This window comes from Onychostoma macrolepis, chromosome 24 (genome assembly GCF_012432095.1).
Source record: "Onychostoma macrolepis isolate SWU-2019 chromosome 24, ASM1243209v1, whole genome shotgun sequence".
NCBI lineage: Eukaryota > Metazoa > Chordata > Actinopteri > Cypriniformes > Cyprinidae > Onychostoma > Onychostoma macrolepis.
The window spans coordinates 10,035,886-10,060,737 of NC_081178.1; the positions used below are offsets into that span (position 1 = coordinate 10,035,886).

The following is a 24,852-nucleotide window of genomic DNA, read 5'->3' on the forward strand; positions in this document are numbered from 1 at the left end:
TGCTGAACATTTACTCATTCACATGCCATCCAAGATATAGATGAGCTTGCTTCTTCATTCAAACAGATTTGAAAAAAATGTAGCATTACTTCACTTGCACACCAGTAGATCACCTGCAGTGAATGGGTGCCGTCAGAATGAGAGTCTAAACAGCTGATAAAAACATCCCAATAATCCACAATATGACTCGGTTAACATCAATCAAGTGAAAAGCTGCATGTTTGTAATAAACAAATCAATCATTAAAGCGATTTATCTTCAAACAATTACTTACAGATGAAATACGAATCCTCTATCCATAAATTGCTTTCTCCAGTGAAATAGTCATCTTATCTGAATCAGGAGAGAAATATGCACAGATGGACTCATATTTTAGCCAGAAAAAGAGGTTTAAAGTTAAAATGCCATAAATATGCAGCTTTTCGCTTCACAAGACATCAACTGATGGACTGGAATCGTGTGGGTTACTTGTAGATTTATTGTGATGTTTTTATTAGCTGTTTGGACTCTCATTCTGACGGCACCCATTCACTGCATCTACATCTGTGATGACCTGAGAGTAAATTTTAGCAGTGTTTTTTTTTTTGGGGGGGGTATATAAGTGGTATATTTCCACAGCAGAACATGATCGGATTTTGAGAATGCACATATACCTGAAGGTCACGCTGTCATTGCCTCGGTGGTGGGAGTGATCAGGCTCTCCCTGTAACACTTTCTGACTGGTTGCACCTTCGGTGATCCATGAATCATGAAACGGTAGGGACCGACATCTCCTAAATAGAAGGTAAAGTGTTGTTGTGTTGACTTTCCACTTCTCAGGGAGATTGCTGTTGACCTGTCACAAACAGAGGGCATGATGAGCAGAGAAGGGAAGCAAACAAAAGGGCAATGATTTCATGCCCGTCTGACTTAATCCAAGTGACCATATAACGAAAGACTCTCAGTTGGATGTGTTCTTGTATTTTTAGTCCAGTGTTATGTAAATGAAACAGACCCATTTGACCTGGGACATCCAATTAGATGGAATCACATGGAGGGAAAAACTGTGTCAGGAAGTCCACAGATCGTGATTTCCCACTGAATCATATCTGATATTTGTTCCGCTAGCTATAGGGGAAACATTGGATAAACCAGTTCAAGGTGTCACAAAAATAATAATTTTAATAGTCGCATACAATGGGTCATCAAACATGAGCCGAATGGATTTTTCTGTAAATTGCTCGTAAATGCATTGTTGCACTGAATGATGCAATGCTTTACGTAAGATCGGTTATACAAACAATTTGCAAAGGAATTTGCTCTACTCATATTTGTTGAATAAAGCACATTTATTGTGCTTTGGATTGAATCATGATTTCAGGAAGTGTGCCATTTGTGTCCTATGACTTACTAATGTGTTACAGGATACTGAACTTAACCACAATAATTTGATAGATTTAACTAAAGTTGCTTTCATTAAAACTAAAACGTCATGCTTTAACTGTCTGCAGTATTTCTAAACATTTTATTTCTGAGATGACGAGAAATTCAACCAAGATGTGCTGAGGGACTTCATCTTTTAAAAATAATGGTTGATCTTTCTGACATCATATATAAGCGAGTGACATCAATTTTGACCGCATGATTAAAGTCTGCATGAAAAAAAAAAAAATGCAACTTAGTAAAACAACTTATCTAAACAGACTTGATTTTGTCCATCAGGAATTTATTGAATCATAGAAATTGTAATAACATGTTTTAGAAGTTTTCAAACTTCTCCACAGTTTCCTGAGAAACACCCAAAACATAAAATCAGAAAACAAGCTGATTATTTGCTTAACTTAATAGCAAGTTCATTGTCTATTGGAAAATTATTTAAATCCTCTTCATTCTTTTCTTATAACTAGTATATATATATATATATATATATATATATTTTTTTTTTTTTTTTTATCTCAAGTGATATAATAACAAATTATTTATTTTTAAAATGTAAAACAGTTTGATGTAAACCATATAAATGGAAAACCATATGATATTAAATGGTTTTCTAGAGAAAACAGCTCAGGAAAAATCACAATAACATCTGAATCCTTTCTGCAGTCCACCTCTTCTCTAACACGATAGGTGATGTTATGTGTTTTGTAGGGTATTACAGCACCTGCTTCTTCTCACATGATCAGATATGAAATGGAATAGTCTCTGGCCACATTTGCCATGGCTAACATCCTGCACAATCTGGCTGGTATCCTAGAAAATCCCAGCATGCAAGCGTGCGTCCTTGAAATTACATTCCAAGGTTTTCTAAAATTTTTTCATCCATCTAGGACGTGCTGCTACAGCAGGAAGTCATGCGCTTCCATGCTGTGGCCTGGACTAACTATAAAGGCAAGCTGCATTAATCACAGAGGTCATCCCTAACCCCTCCGCCATTCAAGGCCTCATTAAAAAAACACTGACATCATTCACCAAACTCAATATTTTAGCCACAAGACAAATTTTCACTTTTTTCCCCACTTTTCTCTATTCTCAAACACTGTGACTAATCTCCACAGTGTCAATAAAGCTGAGAAATCAGACTATTATTACCCAAGCTTGTCAAAAAGCTTGGGGCTAAACTCTTTTTATATTCTCATAATCTCAGCCAGAGTGCAAGACAAAATGGAAATATCACACATGCAAATATTCAGCGTTTGCCTCCGGGAAGAGAGCCCACAGAAATTCCCTTTGAAGTGCCTAGCATGCTAAACCAAAGATCCAGGCAGGAGGTCATAAGCTCTCATTATTAATTGCTGTTTAATTGGAATATAGTCAGGTTGTAATTTGGCCAATGAAATTTAATTAAACAGTGATGTAGTTATGACATCTACTGTACCAGCAGGGGCTAAACAGACCATGCTAACCTAACCCTGCTACAAAGTATATAATTGTGTATTTGTTTAGGAGTATGTATTTGTGCCATATAAATAGCACCCTGTTTTGTATGAATATTTACTATCATTTTTTTGTTTTACTTAGTAGCTTCTCAAGGCGCATTACACAAAAACAACATGTATAACAATATCAGAGATATTAAAAATAAAATAAAAATGAGTGAACATGCAGATAAAGACAAATATTACAAGTACAGAAAACTATGAATCTGAGTTTGTATCTTTGAAAAAATTATTTGTGGTTTAGTGAGAGAGTCATTTGTGAGCTCAGTAATGTCTCTGAACGATTTCACACACTTTGTTGACAGATATTAGCCTTAATTTACATTGTAAATGGAAATCTAACTTTTTAATGTTTTCATATTTCTACATTTCTAAGGCGTTGTTTTTAGAGGAGTTTCTAATACAGTTGCTGAAGGGGTGACTAAATTTGATGTCTATTTCACTTCTGACTGCAGCAGCATCTCTCTCTATTTCACTCTCTATTCTGTATTTTTTTTCAGCTTTTGGAAATTTGTAGAAACTATTTTTTTTTTTTTTGAGAATGCAAAAATAACACTTTCTGCAATCTCCCATGTACCTCTAAAGAAGCTACCGACCATTTTAGTTCCAATCTTTTAATATTTAACACCTGTATGGTGTGTAGCAAGTGGCCAAAGAGACTTGATTGAGTTGTGAGCAATCATGCGAAGATGTCGTTTTAACTCGGCGATCTAGATGGGAGGGTGGTTTGAGAGTTTTAAACATCTAATTGGTCGTCAGCACACCCTCTTCTGACACTATGTGAACTGACAGAGTAGGACCGCTGGGAACAGGCAAATCTGAGAGAAATTACTTCTCACCAAATCTGCATTTGACAAGTGACAAATTAGCCTTTTGAGAGATGTTCTGAGGCCATTATGGCGGTTCTCGCATCCCCAGGGGCTGCTCACAAAGTGACGTTCACCCTACACTCCACATTCAAATTCGTGTAAAGTTGCATCAAGTATGCAGACAGTTTGATTGCGACTTTTCATTAAGTCATTCCAGTCCTCTAAAAAAAAACAACTCTTTTCATGTATGAACAACCTTTGAGGATTTAAAAAGTGCTGTATTTCTGCACTTGTTAGACCATCTGTTAATTTATGTGGTGACTTCAAAGTGACTAATATCAGAAGAAAAAAAAATCTGAAAGTGTGAAAGACTCTGTTGATACCTCATCAGCAGCTAATTTTAAGATAGGAGTCCCTAAGGAGTTGAGCCCAAAGAAATTTAACCCTTCACAGCGAGAATGATCTATTTTAACGCACTTGCCGAGCTAATTAAACAGCATATTTTTCACAAAACTCCCACACAGCTGGAGTTTGGCTACATAGATTGGCGACAACCCTGCAAATGCAATGCTATGTGACAAACCTGACCTTTTTCAGTTGCTTTGGTCTCTCTGTCATGTCAGGCACGCACCTGCCTGCATGCAAACACGATTATGTGCTACTGTATGTGTGCTATAGTCATTTAAAGTCCCACTGAACAACTGTCAGTTGCATGGTCAATACCTGTTATCCTCAGTGACTGTCACTGCATTATTGCACTTCAGCGTCACCTGTGATATTCTGGCACCAAATATTCCAGATCAGTTGCTGGCAGTGATTAATGTAAGATGTAATGCTCTTGGCTCAGACAAGCCGCCACATTTGCTAACTTGCTGAACCGTCACTTTCATTGAGCATGAAAGCTCCCGAACTATGCAAAATCCAGTGCCACTCTGGTTTGCCATAAATAATTTAGATCATGTGCACGTAAGACATCCTGTTATGCAAATGACACCTTCAACTTAATTCATATTTCAAAATTGGATTACAGAGCTAAAAGCAGAAGTCGGGTGCTGTGAGCTTCACTTTTGTGGAACGCGGAGCTGTTAATGCCTCACAGAAATCTAAGAATAGTTGAAGATCACACATTATTCAATTAGCAGTGGGGTTGCAGTGGTAATTGATTTAAAAAGTGGTCACTGAAGCTCTCAAAGAATAGGAAGTGCATTATATGTATGAAATCTTAGAAAGCATCGCTATTAATGTTGCTCATACTTATGATTAAAGGATTTGAGCAGGTGTCCTTCACTGTTTGTCTTACGTATTCCAGCGATACTTCAAAGTTATTTTAGTAATTTACTGTTATAGCATTTATTTATGTTTTGTATTAGCTTGTAACTTCAGTTTTCATTTTAATTTTAGTTTAGGTTTTTATAGATATTACTTTTGTTTAAAAATAAATTGTATTACTAAGTGCTTTTGTCTTTTTTATAACTTTTTGGAATATTTTTTAGCTTTATTTTATGCTTTAGTTTTTGTCATTTTAGTACTGAAACTTATTTCATTTCAGGTAAACTGCAAAAAAAATTATTATTTTTATTTTTGAAGTTGGAAATAAAGATTATTGGAGTATGTTTTACAAGAAAGTACTGTTTCAGTCTTTCTACTTAATTTACTAGCAATTTCTGAATGACATTTTTTCTACACCAAATATGTGACCCTGGACCACAAAACCAGTCTTAAGTCGCTGGGATATATTTGTAGCAATAGCCAAAAATCCACTGTATGGGTCAAAATTATAGATTTTTCTTTTACGGCAAAAAAAAAGTAAAGATCATATTCCATGAAGATATTTTGTAAATTTGCCACTGTAAATATATCAAAACGTCGTTTTTTATTAGTAATATGCATTGCTAAGAATTCATTTGGACAACTTTAAAGGCGATTTTCTCAATATTTTGATTTTTTTGCACCTTCAGATTCCAGATTTTCAAATAGTTGTATCTCGGCCAAATATTGTCCTATACAGTACATCAACCCATACATCAATGGAAAGCTTATTCATTCAGCTTTCAGATTATGTATAAATCTCAATTTTGAAAAATTGACACTTAAGACTGGTTTTGTGGTCCATGGTCACATATTTTTCAGTGTAGTTTTTCAACTAATACTTATATTTTATTTCAGCTTAATTTCAGTTAGAGAAAACAATTTTTAGTATAATTTTAGTTTTAGTTAACAATAACAAAACTGGTGGAAAGGTGTGCTAAGTAATCATACCCATGATTTTCACTTGGTACAACTCACTTAGAACAACTTAGCAATCAACCTAGCATTTTTTTCCCAAGACAATGTACAAATCTATTTTAATAATATAAATTTGTAATATAAAATTATACTTTTGTGACTGCGTGCCTCATTAAAAAGTCTCCAGTCTGGCTGCACTTGTTTGTTCCTGCTTTAAATGGTGACCAAAGCCCATACAATTAGTGCTTGGGAAATGTTGGGGTTTCTTAACCCCCTTGGTGAGAGACTCAAGAGTTGCCCCTGCCTCGGCAGACCTGCAATTAAAATATGGGCAAGTCACTAGGATAATTTGGAATATGCCTCAAATTGGATTTTCCTGTTGGGATGGTGAGTGCTTAAGAAGAGTTTTGGATGAACAGCAGACTGACCTCTGCCATGGCTCTGATTTTAATTGGCTTCTAATAAAATTAAGCTCAAGTTCAGAAAAAGGCACTTGAAGATTGTCATCAGAGTTATAGCAGGAAGATAACGTCAAGTGCTGAAAAGGTCTGGCTGTCTCCACAGTTGCAAATGACCTTATGATTCAGTAAACTCGTGACGACAAAAAAGTGCATTGACGTCTTTGAGAGATAAATAAATTACAGCCGCTTCAGTTACTCCAGACTGTGTGCTACTCGATAATTAGTTAATTATGTTTTGAATAATCATGTCAAGTAAAAAAGTCATTTGGACATTTAAGCCATTTTTTAAATCAAAGAATGCCTTTGCATTATATATATAAAGTATGTCTCTTATGCTCACGAAGGATGCATTTGATCGAAAATAAGAAAAGTAATGAAACAATACAGTTTTACTCTTTATTTTATTTAAAAATGTAATTTAATTTGGTGAAGGCAGAGTTGAATTTTCAGCAACCATTCTTCATTGCATGATCTTTCAGAAATCATTCTAATATGCTAATTTACTGCTCAAGAAACATTTTTGTCTTCTCATTTCCCTTCTTGTTTTCCCATTCAGTGGCATCTTTACACACACACACACACACACACACACACATATAAATAAATATATATATATATTGCAAGAAATAAGCATAAAATGGATTTATATTTATAATGGATTTGCATTTTTCCTTTCTTTGCTGCTTCAGATGTCACAGCTCAGAATAGTCTGTGGAGGGTTGAGCGTTCTTGTTGTCCCATCAACCAATCAGTGGACATGACGCCATTTCCCTGTTGCCTGTGATTAGTCACATGTCAATTACGGTTCAAGTGATTGTCTCAAAACTTAAGTGCACATAACAGAGTACCCATGAGTAAATTAATTAATCAGGCTTTTTTTCCGTCTTCTTTTTTTTCATTTTATCCATTTTTGGATTTTCCGATTGTGATTTGGAGCAGCTCATTGAACTGAACTTTACATTTGACCCTTCCCTGACTATTGTAGACTCTTCGCTCTGGATTTCAACATTCAATTAAAACGTCTCTGCGCTTCTGCTTCAAGTCCTCTTGGGAGGTTCCTCCTTAAGAGCTTGGAAGCTGTAATTATGATGTGATGTACAATGATATGCTTTTGGTTAGAATGAAATAAGGAAATTTTGAATTCCTTTTCACTTACTGACAAATATAGCTTTTTACTACAGGGAATAATGGGAAATTTAGTTTTTTTTATCACTAAAATGTATTGCAGTTTTTCATTCAAATAAACTGTACAGTTAACATTCATAATTCTAACGTATGAACAATACAAATTTCCACCAATAATCTTTACTTGACACACCTCCAGCTCAAAAATCTGAACGCAACAATACATCTTAATTCCGCCCCAGTTCTTGGTTAGTTAGAATATCATTGTGTAACATTCTGACAGTCATACTGTGAAACTTTTCTTCAACCCAAATGCGTCTTTGTATTAAAAACAGCAGTTGCACATGATGCATCATGTTCTTGTGTCCATCCACACCAGCCTGTAGACGTATGTAACACATTCTTTGGCATAACTGCAAGAAGACAATGAACTGATCTCCAGGTGTCTGTGACGTTACGATGGGCGGCGGGCGACGTTTCGAGGATGGCGTGATTAATGCTCTGTCAAGGGTTCAAGAGAGAATGTGGTGATGGCTGCGGCATCTGATTTGCATATCTACTCTAAATAAAAGCTGGTGAGTCATTGCTTTGAAGAGTGTTAAGAGGCTCCGTGTGTCAACTCCTGTTGTGCTTTATAGATATCATTATGAGCTCCTGGGAATGCCACTGCGGTGGATTCACGTTTACATTGTCGCACAGCTCTAGAGGTGGTTAGCAGCGATGGCCAGGGGCGACGCATGCTTGATTTCTCTCTGGCTTCTTCATTCAGGGTTGTGGGCTGACTGCTTTTAAACTTCAGATTGACGTAAACATCAGCTCACAGTTGGGCTGATGGTTTATTTTTCTGATAGTGTTTCAACCAAAATTAAAAACTGAAAGGACAGTTTTCTGAGAAATGAAAATTCTGTGATCATTTTTTCACCCTAATTTTTGGGTGAACTACTGTATCTCTTTAAGACAACCATTATAATTAAAGGATCAGTGAATGGGTGCCGTCGGGTATCCTCTATCCATAATATTGCTTTCTCCAGTGGAAAAGTCCTCTTGTCTTAATCAGGGGGGAAATATGCACAGATCAAGCACCATTTACAGTACAAGCAAAAACAGTTCTAAAAAATATGTTTGTGGATTTTGATGTGGGATTTTTCACTGGAAGAAGCATTATTATGGATAATGTGCTCATATTTTGGCCTGAAGCAATGGTTTTAAGTCAAAAACATCTAACTGATGAATTAGTTTATAACAAACATGCAACTTTTCACTTCGCAAGACATTAATTGATGTGCTGAAGTCTTGTGGATTATGTGGATTATTGTAATGTTATCAGCTGTTTAACCTCATTCTGACGGCACCCATTCACTCCATTGGTAAGCAAGTGATGTAATTCTAAATGTCTCCAAATCTGTTTTGATCAAAAAATTAAACGACCCCATCTGCATCTTGGATGGCTTGAGGTTAGGTACATTTTTAGCAAATTTTCATTTTTGGGTGGACTATTTCTTTAAGGAAAACTGCTTTATGTTGGAAAACAGTGTATGTACAGTCCAGCAGTCCTGTGGCAATATACTGTTTGCAATATAATGCACTTCACAGTGTGAATCACTGTGTGTTTCTTGCTCATGAGTCATGACTTCACTTCCGCTATTGTTCTTTCTAGTCTTCCCTCAGAATTGCCAACGGAGTCGTTTATGTTGCAGCTCACTGAACAGAGATAATTATGAGAAATCGACAACCTACACTTTAATTACTCTGGAGCTCTATAAAACTTGATGCACATTGTAGCAGAGCTCTATAAACCCAACTTCGAAGACAACTTTCGAGGCTTGACTGCTTTTAGATGTGACACAATTCACCAGGAGGTGTGGATTTGCCAATCACGTTAACAGATCTGAAAGCTGGAGTGTGGAATTTTCTTGTACATACTTGGCACGTGAAACAAATGCCGCATTATGATGCAGATGCACACGTACAGATTTTCCTCGGGGCAAGAAAATGCAGAGGTGTTTTTTGTCCCATGAGCATGGGAATAAAGCCATGATTCTTTGGCATACATATTTTGACTCACAAAACAGGAGATTAGCACACTTTATGGATGGAATAAATGAAACCATCTTAGGGCCATTTTGAACGTGAGCTTGATTTAAATTCTCTAAACATCAAATCAAACCCTATAGACTGAAGCATCATACATCTCTTATGACATTGAATATGTGGGTGCTTTCATTAAATGTTCCAACTTCATCGGAATATAAGAACAGTTCTTCAGGAACAACAAGGACACACAAAGTGTACTTTTTTTTTGTCATTTTTTGAGGAAACATTTTTAAAGCAGCCAGTCTGTTCTCTGAGAACACATTGAACTGCTGAGAATTTGCACTCAAATTGTTTGAAGTAGGGGAACTGGAACAAGTTCATTGCAAAAAGTTGTGCATAAAAAAATGTGTGCATAAAACTGCCCCAAGCTTTCATTTCCCATGAGACAATTAGCCCCGCTCTTTTCAGTTTTTAAAATCATAGTCTAATATATGCATCTGCTAAGATTTTATAAATTAAAAGTTCAGGTAAATAGATTATTATTGCTCATTAATGTGTGTTGTGACATGTTTGCAGTAAATGCAATAAACAACATCACTATTAATTGCTCTAATGAACTGCTAATGTGCTGCATGAAAATACAATTAGGACAAAACAGAGCTTCTTGTTTTTACATCAGAAACTTGCGGTCCTCGCTCAGTAATGACATAAACCGATATAATAAAGCTTTAAGTGTGCGCTTCAGAGAGAACGCTGACTCTCCTGAGACGCTAGAGACCTTCTCAATTTTTAGAGACGTCAAAGGAAAATTCAATCCACTGTATTTATTCCCTTCATTTTCAGAGACTGGGGGAGATTCTTTTTAGTGGATCGACATTTTTATTGATTCAGTGCCATATTCTGTCCTCATTTCAGAGAGAACATCAAGCTGTGTCTTTTCCCTTCTTGATGTTAAAAGTTGGAAAGAGGCCTGGAGAGGGAACACTTTTTAAGCCTAGACTATAAAGATACGTGCGCCGTTCCCTTGAGAGAGGCTGACTCATCCGACGAGAGCCTGTAACTCATATATCGATAAATTCCACGGCCAATTCGCCATCGCTGGCATCTCCTTCTAATTGATCATGGACATCTGCTGTCATTCATTCCCAAACAAGATGTCAGCTTTGTTGACTGCAATCACTTACTCTGATGACTGCTCTCAACAAGTGAAAAATAAACAGTACACTTACTGCAATGAGAGCTCGGCCGAGCATCTCAATATCTTCACCTCTTTGCTTTGCGTAAATGAAGCTTGTTTTGCTGAGAGGTGTCATTTCGATTTATGCTCACATGGAATTGATTGATTCATGACCTTGCGTCTGTATAAATCTACAATGTTTCATTAAGTAAATTCAGGTTTCTCAACATTGGGCTCAGATAGGAATGGGTTATTCAAAATGAAGGCATTTTTATACATCCCCCGCCTCGAGTGCGTGAATAAAACATGATTTGACGGCGAAGAGTTGTTTGACGCACAGTGGAGCTTTACATTCGTTCTTTTTGCACAATTAGCAACTTTATGTTGGTGATTAATTAACAGCGTAAATTAAACTGATTGATGGGTGCAATCCTCTGATGATCTATTCAGTCTGAGATTCGCAGAGAAAGCTCAAAGTATCAACCTTGGAGCTAATGAACGCCAATTAGTGCAGGAGATGACTTTGGTACGCCTTTGTTTAGGCTCGCACTCGCGGTCCCTAATGAAAAAAGTACGACCATGTGTTGAAATATCCACATAATGATGTAGATGGAGAAGACCAAGGAGACCTTTTCACACACCAATTAGATAGTTCTTTAATGGCATTGTTCTAAGAATTCCTTTTTTTAGCCTTCCACCATCATGTATAGGAAGGGAAACTTTTGGCCACGGTAATTAAGATTTTTAAACCTAGAAGGCGTACTGACTCTATGATTTAAATAGATGCTTCTCGGATGGCTTTTGGAGAGCATCCCTGTGCACCGTAGCATTGCACGTTGATTATCCGCTCTGAGGGATGCACACTTCCACATCCATTGGGAGATGCAATTGGTGGCAAATTATGTAAATAACACAATGCTGAATGAAGCATAAAGGTGTTTTCTGATCAGTCACTTGGACTCCATATGCTTATGTGTCCATTAAAGGGATGGTTCATCCAGAAATGAAAATTTGGTCATTATTTACTCGCCCTCAAGCCATTCCAAACCTGTATGAGTTTCTTTCTTCTGTGGAACATAAAAGAAGATATATTGAAAAATATTTCAGTGGGATTTTTTCTTTTTCCTTACAGTGAAAGTGAACATTGTACAGGACCAATGTTGTTTGGACCCCACTGACTTTCATTGTACACTGTAAAAAAATTAATTAAAAAAAATGCTACAGGAAAAACCTATTAATTTGTAAGTTATTTTACCATTAATGGTGAAAAACTAAATGGTTTAACATTGCATTATATGTACATTTATTATAACAAACTATCAAATTAGTTTTTGTAAGTGAAAACTATGCACTGTAAAAAATGACTTTGATTTTTACGGTAAAGAACTGTGAAAATGCTACAGTAAAAACCTGTTAAATGGTTAACGGTAAGTTCCTGTAAAATTTACAGGGAAAAACCGTAGACTGACGTTCCCAGAATTCCCTGCGTTGTATTTCAAATTTTGTTTGAATTTGATGTTTTTACTTTGAAATAACTGTTTCTTAGTTTTTTCTTATCAGTTATGTTTATTAGGGTTGCATGTTACATCTAATGTTGTTAAATTAATGTTTAAATTATTGCATATTTCAGTTTAATGAGTCTCATCATGATGCTGTTTAGTGCTTGTGTGAATGACACTGTGCACCTTCTATATATGTTATTATTTAAAAGCTGCTTGTGATGGGCTTTTGTTCATTATGTGACTTTCTCAACACCACCTGCATTTGGTGGTTATCAGTGTATTTCAAAGGTACAAAACAGATTTCAGTACTTTAATAGGTTGGTATATTAACATTATATCAGTTAATGAAATTACGGTATTTAACTGTAAATTTAAGTTAAAACCGTAAAACCTAAAATGTTGTTACCATATTTTTTACGGTACAACAATTACCACAATTTACCACAGCTGCCGTTTTTTTACCGTAAATTTTACGGAATTTTTTTTAACAGTGTGTAATACAGTCAAATTTACGGCAAAAACACATCACATGATTGTATTTTATTTAAAACGTTTTGTTTCTTCGTGTTTTTGTTATCAGTACTGTACATTTGGGTGTTTTTGTGTTACATTTTATGTTTAGTTAATGTTTTTTTTTTTTTACTGTAAATGTAGCTGAAGATTTATTACATTATATGATTGAAACCAGTTGAAATATTCTTGAAAACATTTGTTTTTGTTCAGCAAAAGAAAGTCATACATGTTTGTTACATAATGACAGAATTTAAATTTTTGGCTGAGCTGTCCCTTCAATTTAAAGTTTTGAAAGCATCTTGTAAAAAGTGCAACCTAGCAAAAGGAATTGGGTTTTTGATTTTTGCCTACACTCTTAAAAATTATGGTTCCAAAAGAGGGGTTTCATGCCGATGCCATAGATGAACCATTTTTGGTTCACCAAAAAACCTATCAATGAACAGTTCTAAAAATAACCATTTTTATCTTAGTTTTATATTAGTTCATTTAATTCAAAAAATTCTAAAATACCCTTTTGTCCTATAGACCTTATGTAGCTCTGTCACATTTCAGCACTGATCTCAATGTCTTCTGTCTTCTGTTGTGATCATCCACTTAGAACATTACAATGCACATGAACATTTTGTGCCATGGATGTTCTTCGGGGGAAAAATCAGTTCCAAAAAAGAACTTTTTAAAATGCCACAATGGTACATAATTGCAAACAAAGCATTGCCTCAGAAATATCCAGTGAAATGAGAATGTTTTGGAACAGTATGGAAATGTTGTGCTTAATCATGTTAGGCGACACATGGGGATGAATATGAACAGCAGAATGAAGGAGCGGAGTGAGTATGATGCTTCTAATCTGTGCAGAGTCGTGTGTATGTGTGTGTGTGTGTGTGTGTGTGAAGGGGCAGTGACAGGGCAAAGCTGCACACTCTCTTTGTGCTCATGGAGGGAAAAGGCCACAAATCATTGATTCTGTGTCACTGAAACATGATCAAAGATCGCCCAGAAACATTCCCACGAGATCGAATGCCCTATTTAGAGAAGACACCAAATGAGTTGAGGGCAATGCTGGTCACTTTTGCTCAGTGATAAATCAAAAGAAATCAGGATATTTTATATTTATGTTCTGTTTAGCATTTTTAAAGGTTAACAAACTAAACTATTTTGTTTAGTTTTTTTCAAATGATTAAGATGCTAATATTCAAAACATTAATTGTGATCCACAACAACTAAAACAAAACTGATTTTACCCGACCTGACCCTTAAAATGGCTTTCATTGTTGTTACCTAATGTCGTGAGATTGATTCTGTTGTATTAAATAATGTATTTGAGTGGAATAAAGCTTATACATTTAGGTTACCTAACAAAAAAGTGTGACGTTTTTTCTTACGAAACTGCCCTGAACAAAACATGTTTACAGTCCAATGCAGTGTCTCCAAAGCATTTTAGTTTAAAAGCTGCTGCACAAAAGAAAATTAAGTACACTTTGGTTGAAATATTCATGGAATTGCACTTAGTAGTGCAGTTAGTTGGTGAAGATTTGTGGTGTAAGCCTGAAAGGTTTTGCAGTAAACAATTATTGCGTGCAGTGCCAGATTTAACTACACAGTTATGATTTTCATAATATGATGTTCATTCATTTTTTGTTTACTAATATAAAAATAGTGTGCAGTACCCAAATTATACTTCAAAAATTATACAGTTGAAGTACCCGTGAATGACATACACTTATACGCTTTTCATTGGGATGCTTACAGACATATGTTTAATGCTGTTGGCCTTCTTTAAATCTTAAAGTCTTTATAACAAATTCAGTGAGTCTGGAAGCCAGCAGCAAGCCCTAAAGGTATTCTTAAGAAAAAAGGCACCTTGACGTACAAAGAAACAAAAAGCTGATGTGGTTTTTCAGTGGTGCTTTTTTAAACAGTGACGCTTCACCCCATGTTGTTCAATTGAGTTGTAGATCACGATTTCTGCCTGTAACAAATCTTAAATTGTTATTCACAGTTATTGTCATCAGGGATATTTCATTTTTTGCTTTGATATTGTTTTCTTCTAGTGTTCCCAGAAGAGTGTCTTCAGATGCTTCTTCCTGAAGATTTCAATGGATTCTGCTTTTCAGGTGAAGTTTTCATTTTTAATAACAAATACATAGTATTCTAAAATAACCCTCATTTGCATAGAAAAAGACGCATGTTTGCTTTGAAAACGATGGTGATGACGATATTTCAACCCTATTCCAGCACATTTACACTGGATAGTGGGTGGTTTGTGAATATGACACAGGTTTTTGCTATGTAAATCTTTGCTGTTTTCTAGTATAATAGTCTCATGCTAAAATGATTTTAGTATGAAAGACAAGGAGGACCTCAGGACTTTAGTTTACAGGATAACTCGGCTATATAAAGATGTCAGTGCAGTGGGCTAAAATGTATGATTGATTCTTATGTCGAACCCAAAGTCTTCTCATGAGGGCTACTCATGTCACGTCATATCAAATCATGTCACAGACAAAGTAGAGAATGTGTCAGGCCCAGGAAATCGCAAAGCCAGAAGTGTCAGAAAAAGGTAAAAGACAGGGATCCTACACTGTCTGTGACAGGTACTCAAAACTGGACGAGTTAGATGAAACCAGAAAGGGACGGGTGCAATAGAGCATGGTGTTCCTGGCAGAATATCCATGCCTCCTCATCATCTCAAGGTGATTCAAAAGCAAACACCAACAGTGAAGAATGTGGCAAAGTGGAATCTGGACTTGGAAAAGGATTTTGTTCAGTCAGAATGAGTTTATTTGATGAGCTCCATCTAGTTTCCATTTACAAACATGTGAAGGATGATCCATGTGTATGACAAACAGGGTACAAAATAAAGGCCTGAAAATGAAAGCCTTTTTTTTAGGGCCCAAGCATCAATGGTGCAAAGATTCTTGGTTGGAATTGAATTTTTTCAATTATTTCATTTATTTTTAGCAGGTGTAAAAGGAGGACCTCATTTTATATTAAAAATATACAGTACGTTTAAAGAATTATTACGGATTTATGTTTACGAAACCCTTTTTTTAGGGCCCAAGCACCGATGGTTGCAAGGACTCTCTTGAATTTTTTCATTTATTTTTAGGAAGTGTAAAAGGAGGACCTCAAGAGGTATTTTATATTAAATAAACAATATGTTTAAAGAATTATGCATTTATATTTCATTTAGTGTTAAATATTTGTAATAAAATATAAAAATATATTTTTAATAATTTGTCTTAAGATAATAACTTCGATAAGGTTGAATTTTTCTTGTATTATTGCCATGCTGTGGGTCCAAATATAGAGTTTTTTTTAAGGACCAATTCTCACTTTAACTAGCATGCATATTACTAGCATTTTGGCTGTTTATTAGTACTAACCATATTCTACATCCCTTAATTCTACTCCATACCTAAACCTAACAACTACCTGACTAACAATTAATAAATGACACATTATGAGTTTGAGGCAAAATTTGTTGTTAATAGTGAGAACTGGACCTTAAAATATAGTGTGGCCTTTTTTAAAATAATGGAGGGAAATCATGCAGAGCTCTTTAAAATTGTTTATTTATTTATTTTAATATTAATGAATTGATGTAATGGCAAAATGTTTCGACGTTTGAATAATAAACCATAAATTGCTGAGATTGAAGTGATGACCATTGTCTGTAGGCTACAGACTGTGACCAAGATACATATAACTAAGAATGCTTTTTAAAAAGATAAAAAAATAGAATCATAAATCCCTGCTGTATAAACAATTCAAAAGAACAGTGCTTAAAATAGCAAAATAGAACAACTTATCATTCATGAATCATGACTGCACACTGTATTCATATTAGCTGTAAACTAATGCATTTCTTAAAGGGGTCATATGAGGCTATTTTAAAGATCATTATTTTGTGTATTTGGTGTAACAGAATATGTTGACATGCTTTAATGTTCAAAAAACACATTATTTTTGTGCCCCTCCTTCCGACAAGCATAGTCTGCTCTGATTGGCCAGCTGACCCAGTGCATTGTGATTGGCCGTCCGAACACCACAAGCACGCGTCGGAAATGTAACGCCCCTTACCATAATTACAAGCTTCAGCTTTCAAAATAAATGTAAAGACAGTTAATAATGTTGTTAGTTTTACCGTCAGTTCAAACCCGAAAGGGGAACAGAGTCGCATGACAGACACGGTGATGATGCTCGTATGTATTTGCAGTACACACAAGCCGCGTTTAAGACAGCTGACTCCACTGTGATGTGACCATGGCTGCATCAACACTACTGCAGTTACTGAAACCATGCCTTCTTTCTTTGCTTGCACATTTGGGCGGCATTACGCAAATATTTCCACATCGTGACGTAGACATGTGGAGGCGTGTTTGAATGAGGCGTTTTAGCCCGGTCTGGATCAGCCTTCTCTGTTAGATAGAATAAATCCTTCTGTGGGAGACTTTGAGCTTTGTAACTCTGCAGATCTTATACATGCACAGACAGCTACATTACACACTAAAGAAAAGGAAAAATAGAAATCACATCATATGACCCCTTTAATGAACAGACCTGTGGGTGGCAGAACAAAAGATACATTTCAGCTCTTTTGTAATACACAGGAAAATCTTTGTTCCTTCTCCATAATTAGACATGCCTTCCCAAAATATCCATCAAAATAACAAAGCTTTCTATTGAAGAACAACAAGCTTCAAATTATGAATGGAAAACTTAATTAGGCCCAGATATGTAATATATTCAAAGTAACAAATCAAAGATGCATACGGAGCAGAGGAGACAGAGACCATCACCGCTCGCTCACTTAATGAATAATTAAGCCAGATGATATTTTGCTCATGTTTGACGCTGTGTGTGACTTTGGCATATCCGTGCTGATCCAGTTTGATTCAGAGTATTGTGGCCTGAGGGGTGAGATGGCCGCTCGGAGCCCTGACCTCATCTGCTCTCCCTGACAGCCAAGAGCTCCTTGTATTTTAAGAGACCTCTTAATGGACTCACTGCTCTCAATGAAATTTCCAGATAGAGCAGATTTTGCATGCACCTAAAGGACAGTTGCCTTATGGGGTTGCAGTGACATGATTTTTGAGCTCTCTGGGTTTTTTTTTTTTATAACTTTCCACTGGTTGGACTATAATCCTGGATGACATTTACGTACCCGTGAGCAATTGGATTTTAACAAGCTTATTAAAACTTATAGGGTACAGCTTATGAATTTAGACATCTCTGTCAGACAATAAAGTCTCTGCCATATTTGCATTACGATTCAATTCATTTCAGATTAAAGACTAGTACAGTCCTTATTGTGTCAGCAGTAAAGCGTGCAACCAGTGGACACTTTGTTATCCCATAAACCCACCAGGGCTCAGCGGCCAACAGATATTAAAAAAAAAAAGTTAACAACTGTGATCCAGGAAGTTCTTTTCAAGTGCTATATGTATTAGCACAAAGATATTAAAAACATAAATAGTTCTTCATCAAATTCAGTACATATTCATATACATATATTATACTGATATATAAGTTAATCAATACACAAAAAAAAAAAAAAAAAAAAATTATATATATATATATATATATATATATATATATATATATATATATATGTATATATAAAATGTAATATATGAATATATTATTGTTTTATTAAAATATGTATTACTATTATTATTAATAATAATAATAAGAAGAAGAAGAAGAAGAATATAAAGTGCTATATTTATATTTAAAGAAAATTCAAAGGTTTTTAATCAAATTTAGTAGTCCAGCCTAGAAATGACAAGGGCCTGGACAAGAAGTTGTGCAGCATGCTCCGTTAGGAAGGGCCTGATTTTTCTGATGTTGTACAATGCAAACCTGCAAGATCAAGCAGTTTTTGCAATGTGGTCTTTGAAAGTCAGCTGGTCATCAAAGATTACACCAAGATTTCTGATCGAACTTGATGGGGTAATTATTGTTGAATCTAACTGGATGGTGAAATCATGCTGTAGAGTTGGAGTGGCAGGGAAGACCAGGAGCTTAGTCTTTGCCAGGTTGAGCTGTAGGTGATGTTCATTTATCCATGCTGAGATGTTCTCCAGGCAGCCTGAGATCTGTGCAGCTACCATTGGATCATCTGGTTGAAATATGTTATATGGAGAAGAGGAGGGGTCCAAGAACTGATCCCTGAGGAACCCCAGTGACCAGTTTATGTGCTTTGGATACCTCCCCTTATATTACATATTATATAAAATATTTAAGTAAAGTGCCATAGGCAAATATTTAAATATTAATATTAAAATATTAGTTTGTATAAAATATTAAAGTTCTATATAAAATAATTTTAAATAATAAATAAAGTGTTATAGGTACAGTACCAATAAAGTTCTAATATTGACATCTGAGAAGTATTTGAGTTCTTCATCAAATTCAGTACATATGAAGTTATGGGAAATTGGACACAACCTATAAAAATAGGATAATACAGTTAAGTCTTTCACTTAACAACATCATGGTGTCTTTAAACATCTGAGTGTGCTGTTTTTAAACATCTCCAGGTGCCATTAATATGCGGCTGAAAACCAGGAGGGAGCCAATATTGTGAGTTTTCAGAATTCAATTAAAGACACCAATTCATATCGGCAAACACCCCATTGAGAAGACAGATGAGCCCTTCTATTGAGTCAGACCCCAGTCTATTTGGAGGAAGGAGATCAGCAGGCTCTCTGAGCCTCTTTAAACTCATTTATAGTACTGACAACCTTTATTGATATCTCCTCACAGCTGACCAGAATAGACTATATCTGTTGACGACGATGCGCAGCTTAACGGCGTCATTGTTAACAGCACTGCCGTAATCCGATGCAATTACAGGGATGAAAGTGAAGTGTCTTATGGCATTGTGAGGAACAAATGAGGTAAAGAGTCGATTGATCTTGAATAAGAGTCAAATGACACTCTGTTACACCTATCAGGAGAAAGATGTAATATTTTTTTAACACTCTGAAGTGTCAGTTTTTGTGTTTAGAGCCACTGGTAAATATATGAAACATCATATGCCTTACCCACCAGTGAAAACCACACAAAGCTCTTGTATGGATTTGATGTGCCAGGCCCACAGCACTTCCTGTGTTTCATCACGTGGCTTGTTTTGTGATCCACTTCCAGACGTTGATTTGAAATCATAGTGACATCGATGACCACGAGCGAATTTGTGAATTTTGCGGCGAGGTGGTACGTTGGATTTGTGTCGGTAAGCAGCCGCATGTCATGATGGGACTTGACACCTGGCCTGAAGGGAGGAGGAAAATTGCTCTGCTTTATTTTGCGGAGAAACGCTTAAGCTTTTGACCTCATCATTTGTTTGAACGCTTCATACAATCGATCAGAATGAGAACTCCCACGCAGCGGATAAAGTATTCAGTCGGAAACATCAATGAATGTTAGGAATTGCTTCGTAGAGGTGTTTTGTCTAACTTTTAGGATCACACAGACGTGGAGCGAATATAATAATAATTAATTTACCGAGTGAATCACCGGCGTAATTTGAGTGGATTAGGGACTAGGTGCTTTGAGGAGCTCGAAATAGAACCAAGATGTCTGCCGCCTTCTTCATCTGTCAGCTTTATCGTAGATGGATGCAGTCATTATCCATAATAACGTTATTCTTGGGATGAATCCACTCTTCTTGTTAACCGTCAGCCTTTTTCCCCTGAGCCTTCCTCATCCCACATATCATAAATTTAATGGCACTTTCCACAAATAGGGTGCAAATTGGTGCCCCATGACTTTTTTTTAAATTATTTTTTTAAAGCGTTACAGGCACAAATTCCATGATTTTATTGTAAGGACTGGAAATGTTAGATAACCATGAAATGTTAGCTAGTTCAAAACTCATCAAATGTCTGTATCCCTCCTTTGGCCTCTCCATATTTCTTGATTTTATGATTGTACCCAACAATTATAATCACACAACAATGACCTAATTTATTGAATTTTCATTCATTGTAATATTTTACTTTGTTTTATATAAATTTCTATAATAAGATATAAAACAGTTCATATACTGAAATTTTTTAATTTATGCAATTTAATTAATAGTAAAATTCCATTGAATTGAATAATCCTTATGTATGTAATTATTAAATTAAAATATGTAAGGATTATTCAATTCAATTTGGAGGAATTTTACTATTAATTAAATTGCGTAAATCTTTTTTTTTTTTTGATTGTTTATTTATAAAATTGCGTAAATCTTAAAAAAGTGTGTTTGAGTGATTTACTTTTCACTCAAAAATTGCTAAAATCCTACTAAAATTCTGAATCCTACACTATATATTTTTTTCAGTGTATGAGCTGTTTCTGTTTTATTCTTTTTATATAAATTTGTGATCTAATCGTTTCTGAGTGAAAATTGTTTCAAAGTAAATCATACACTGCTTTTTTAAGTGTATGAGCTGTTTTATGGTCTATTTATATATATATATATATAATAAAGTAAAATGATAACGATTTTCATTTGAAACAATTTCTCACAAAAAATACTAAAATATTTCACAAATACTCACAAAGACATTTTGACCTAATATGTTGAATTGATATTCAATTCATTGTAGTGTTTTACTTTATATAAAAAAATAAAACATAAAAAGCTCATAGACTACAAAAATGGTACAGGATTTACTTTGAAAAATGTTGAATTGTGAGAATAATTCACAAAGAATTTTGAAAGACTGATATATATTGTAATGTTTTAATCAGCTGTTTGAATTTGCATTCTGACGGCACCCATTCACTGCAGAGGATCTATTGGTGTAATGCAAAATAAGCTATATTATTTTCATGTCAAGAATACAATCTTATTTACAACATCGAAAAATCATTATTTTTAAAGTGAGATTGACAGCAAGATCAATCTCAGACAGCAACAATTTCTTTCACTGATTATTTGTTGAGAAAAAAAGGATTTTCAAACCTCCTATTCATTGAAAGTGCCTAATAATTCTTATTTATGCATTGTGAAAATTTTTTAAACCAATTCACTTTTTTTCTTCTTTTCTGATGAAAACCCACATGACTGGATGAAAGCATAAAGCAACAACTTGGAATTTCCATTCAAACCTTTTGGGAAATATGTAACCTCTATTTCTTTACACTTGTTAGCATTTATTGTCTAGAAGCTGATTGGGACGCTGTCTGATTGGCATTCTGAAAGCAGGTGTAAAGGGGCTCGAGCCAAGTGTTCCATCTCCCAGCCTCCCTCATGGCCAGAGCAGAGCGAGGGGGGAGGACAGCACTTGACAGCAGTGACTGTGAGAGTGACGTGGTCCTGCCGCTGTGCATCTGTAATCACCGGGACCCAAAGCTCTGTCTGTGCTGTCTGGATAAGTGACACCCGCTAGAACATCACCCGAAGCCCACCACGCCTGTGTGCCAGTGGTTGCAACAACTGAACAACCTGCGCTTTAGTGTGACGTATTTGATCGATTTTATGGAGGGAACAACCTGGAATGTGACCAAGGGACTGATTATTGCAGTCACACCACTTTAAAATGCATCTTTGGTCATTAGAGATGAATATGCAATTAAGCAAAGATCAAGAATGCGACCAAATATAAAACTCAGTCAGTGAAATGCCACAAACACTTAAGATTAGAGATTTATGACAGAAAAAGTATAAAGTTGTATAATTTGAATTGAGTCAGTGTAAGAATTATTTAATAAATTCAAGGGCTTTTACTTTTTTCTGTCAATAATTTTAATTGAGTGTCATTTTGTCAGTTGACGTTTGTTGCGTAATTTGGCGCCCTCAGCTAATCATCAAATACAAATAAGGCTAATTTGGCGCCCTCAGCTAACCTTCAAACACAAATAAGGCTAATTTGGTGCCCTCAGCTAACCGTCTGAACTGTCTGAACACAATTTAAACCAAACACTACTACAGGGTTTAGTAACATTTCTGATATATAAATCTATAAAAAGTAATAAATTGTAACACTCATGGCGATCTTAACGGGAAGCGCTCGAGTTGCCATGGTTACTCCTTCGGTTGAATTGGAGCTGTTCGCGGACGTCTGTTTAGAGCAAATGTAACTTTTACGGAACTTTTGTTAAATAGAATACGTACTTTTAAGACCCTTTCCCTAAACTTTTGTTTTGACTTCCTTTGAGGGGTTTCAAGTCGTAATTATGCATGGAGCTTCATATAATTTGTTTCATGTTTTAAAGACATAAAGCTTTCAAATATTAGCTATAGGACACAAAAAGATGGGAGAAGATCAATTTAGAAGATCCTAAAATACCCCTGGTTTTATATGCATCTTCTTTCACACACATACACACTCAAGGACGCACACATACACACACCTCGATGACTCATTCAAACCGAAAACTGTTCACTTACGTTCATTCAAGTCAACTCTCTCTCCCCTCTGCGCAGACGCAAGCTACTAAATGCGTGACACTTGTCGCTGACCGTGCCTATATAAATGCAAACTCCAGCCTCCCTTTGAAGAAGTCCTAAAAGTAATAACTTGATAGGCAACAACTGGAAGACAGACGCTCCTCGCAAAGTTCAAAAACCATCCAAGGATATACCAATTACGCACAGGTACGCAACATCTTATCTGGAATAAGACAGCTGATATTGAGCTAGCCTAGTAAACGTTAGGTAATACCATTTTACACTGGTTATCTTTATTCTAGTTAAGTTGTATTGCTGTGGATGCGTCCTCGTGTTTTGCGCACAATGAGGCACCGAGCTCTCCAACTTTAAAGCGCACGTAAATGCCCAAGTGGACTTGTGCAGTAAAGGGCGCTTTAGACAAATTGCATCTGCCAAGATTTGAGCTTAGTCCCAGAGTGCGCAAAACAGTTGCTGAGAAGTTGAAATCGTGCGCATAATTGACTCACTTCTCCCGCAGATTCTCCTCGCCACTTTTTGACATGAAGCTCAATTTTCTCGTCACCACCGTGGCTCTGCTCGTTGCCTTTCCATCACCGTATGAATGTAGAGCCATCGAAAGCAGCTCCAACCAGCCAGCCACGGACCCCGATGGAGAGCGACAGTCCCCGCCGGTTTTGGCACGCTTAGGGGAGGAGTACTTCATCCGGCTCGGTAACAGAAACCAGAATTCTCTCCGATCTCCAGCCGACAGCTTCCCCGAGACATCCCAGTATTCCAAAAGAGCACTGCAGCTCCAGTTAACGCAGCGTCTGTTGGAGGGGAAAGTTGGAAACATCGGCCGCTTGGATCGCAATTACGCGCTCCGGGCGCTCGACTCAGTGGAGAGAGAGCGCAGGTCGGAGGAGCCGCCGATTTCCCTGGATCTGACCTTTCATCTGCTACGAGAAGTACTGGAGATGGCCAGAGCCGAACAAATGGCCCAGCAAGCTCACAGCAACCGCAAAATGATGGAAATATTCGGGAAGTAACCATGAGCAAACCCATCAGCCAAAGATATTTTTACATTTAGCACAAACATGAATATTCTGTACCATAGTGCTGCTTTTCCATCATGATCTATTTATACCGGTGACTTATTTATTTGTAGATATTTCAACGAAGGCGAATAGAGTACAGTAGGTGTATATGAAACGCAAAACTGTCATCACTCTCCATCAATGTTATTGTATAAGTGATCATTCAGAACTGTAGATGAAGAAAACGTTTGAGATTCTTTAAAAAAGACAATATTTTCCAGTACTGTATTATTTTATCTGACAGATTGAGTTTCATTGTAACATACAGTACATTGTTTAAGTTTGTTAATAAACTGAGCAACCATTAATTTTTGTTGTGCAAGAGAATGTCTTATATTTATATTTTTCAATAAAACTTTGAAAGCCAGTTTGACACCTCTTGTCTAGATTATTGACATGAATAAGTGATTAATTAAAAATACAGTAATTATGTAAAAAATTGTATTTATCAATGCATTAACATGTTTTCAATATGAATGCAAACTTATAACTTTAAGGATCAATAAATGAGGGTCATCCAGAGATGATTGACAGATAAGGCATCTTGTTCCTGAGTGGTTTAACCAGGGGTAGAACAATTCTTTATACAACATATTTACTCTATAATTTATTAATTACAAT

The 24,852-nt window shown here is 36.0% G+C and overlaps 1 protein-coding gene across 1 annotated transcript; it reads left to right on the forward strand.

Moving 5' to 3' along the window:
- Positions 1–19,934: 19,934 nt before the first annotated feature.
- crhb (corticotropin releasing hormone b) lies at positions 19,935–24,598 on the forward strand. The gene is made up of 3 exons (XM_058765916.1): positions 19,935–20,002; positions 23,189–23,359; positions 23,673–24,598. Exon 3 carries the CDS (start codon positions 23,695–23,697, stop codon positions 24,181–24,183), a length of 489 nt encoding a protein of 162 aa, XP_058621899.1. The 5' UTR covers positions 19,935–20,002; positions 23,189–23,359; positions 23,673–23,694; the 3' UTR covers positions 24,184–24,598.
- Positions 24,599–24,852: the final 254 nt, after the last annotated feature.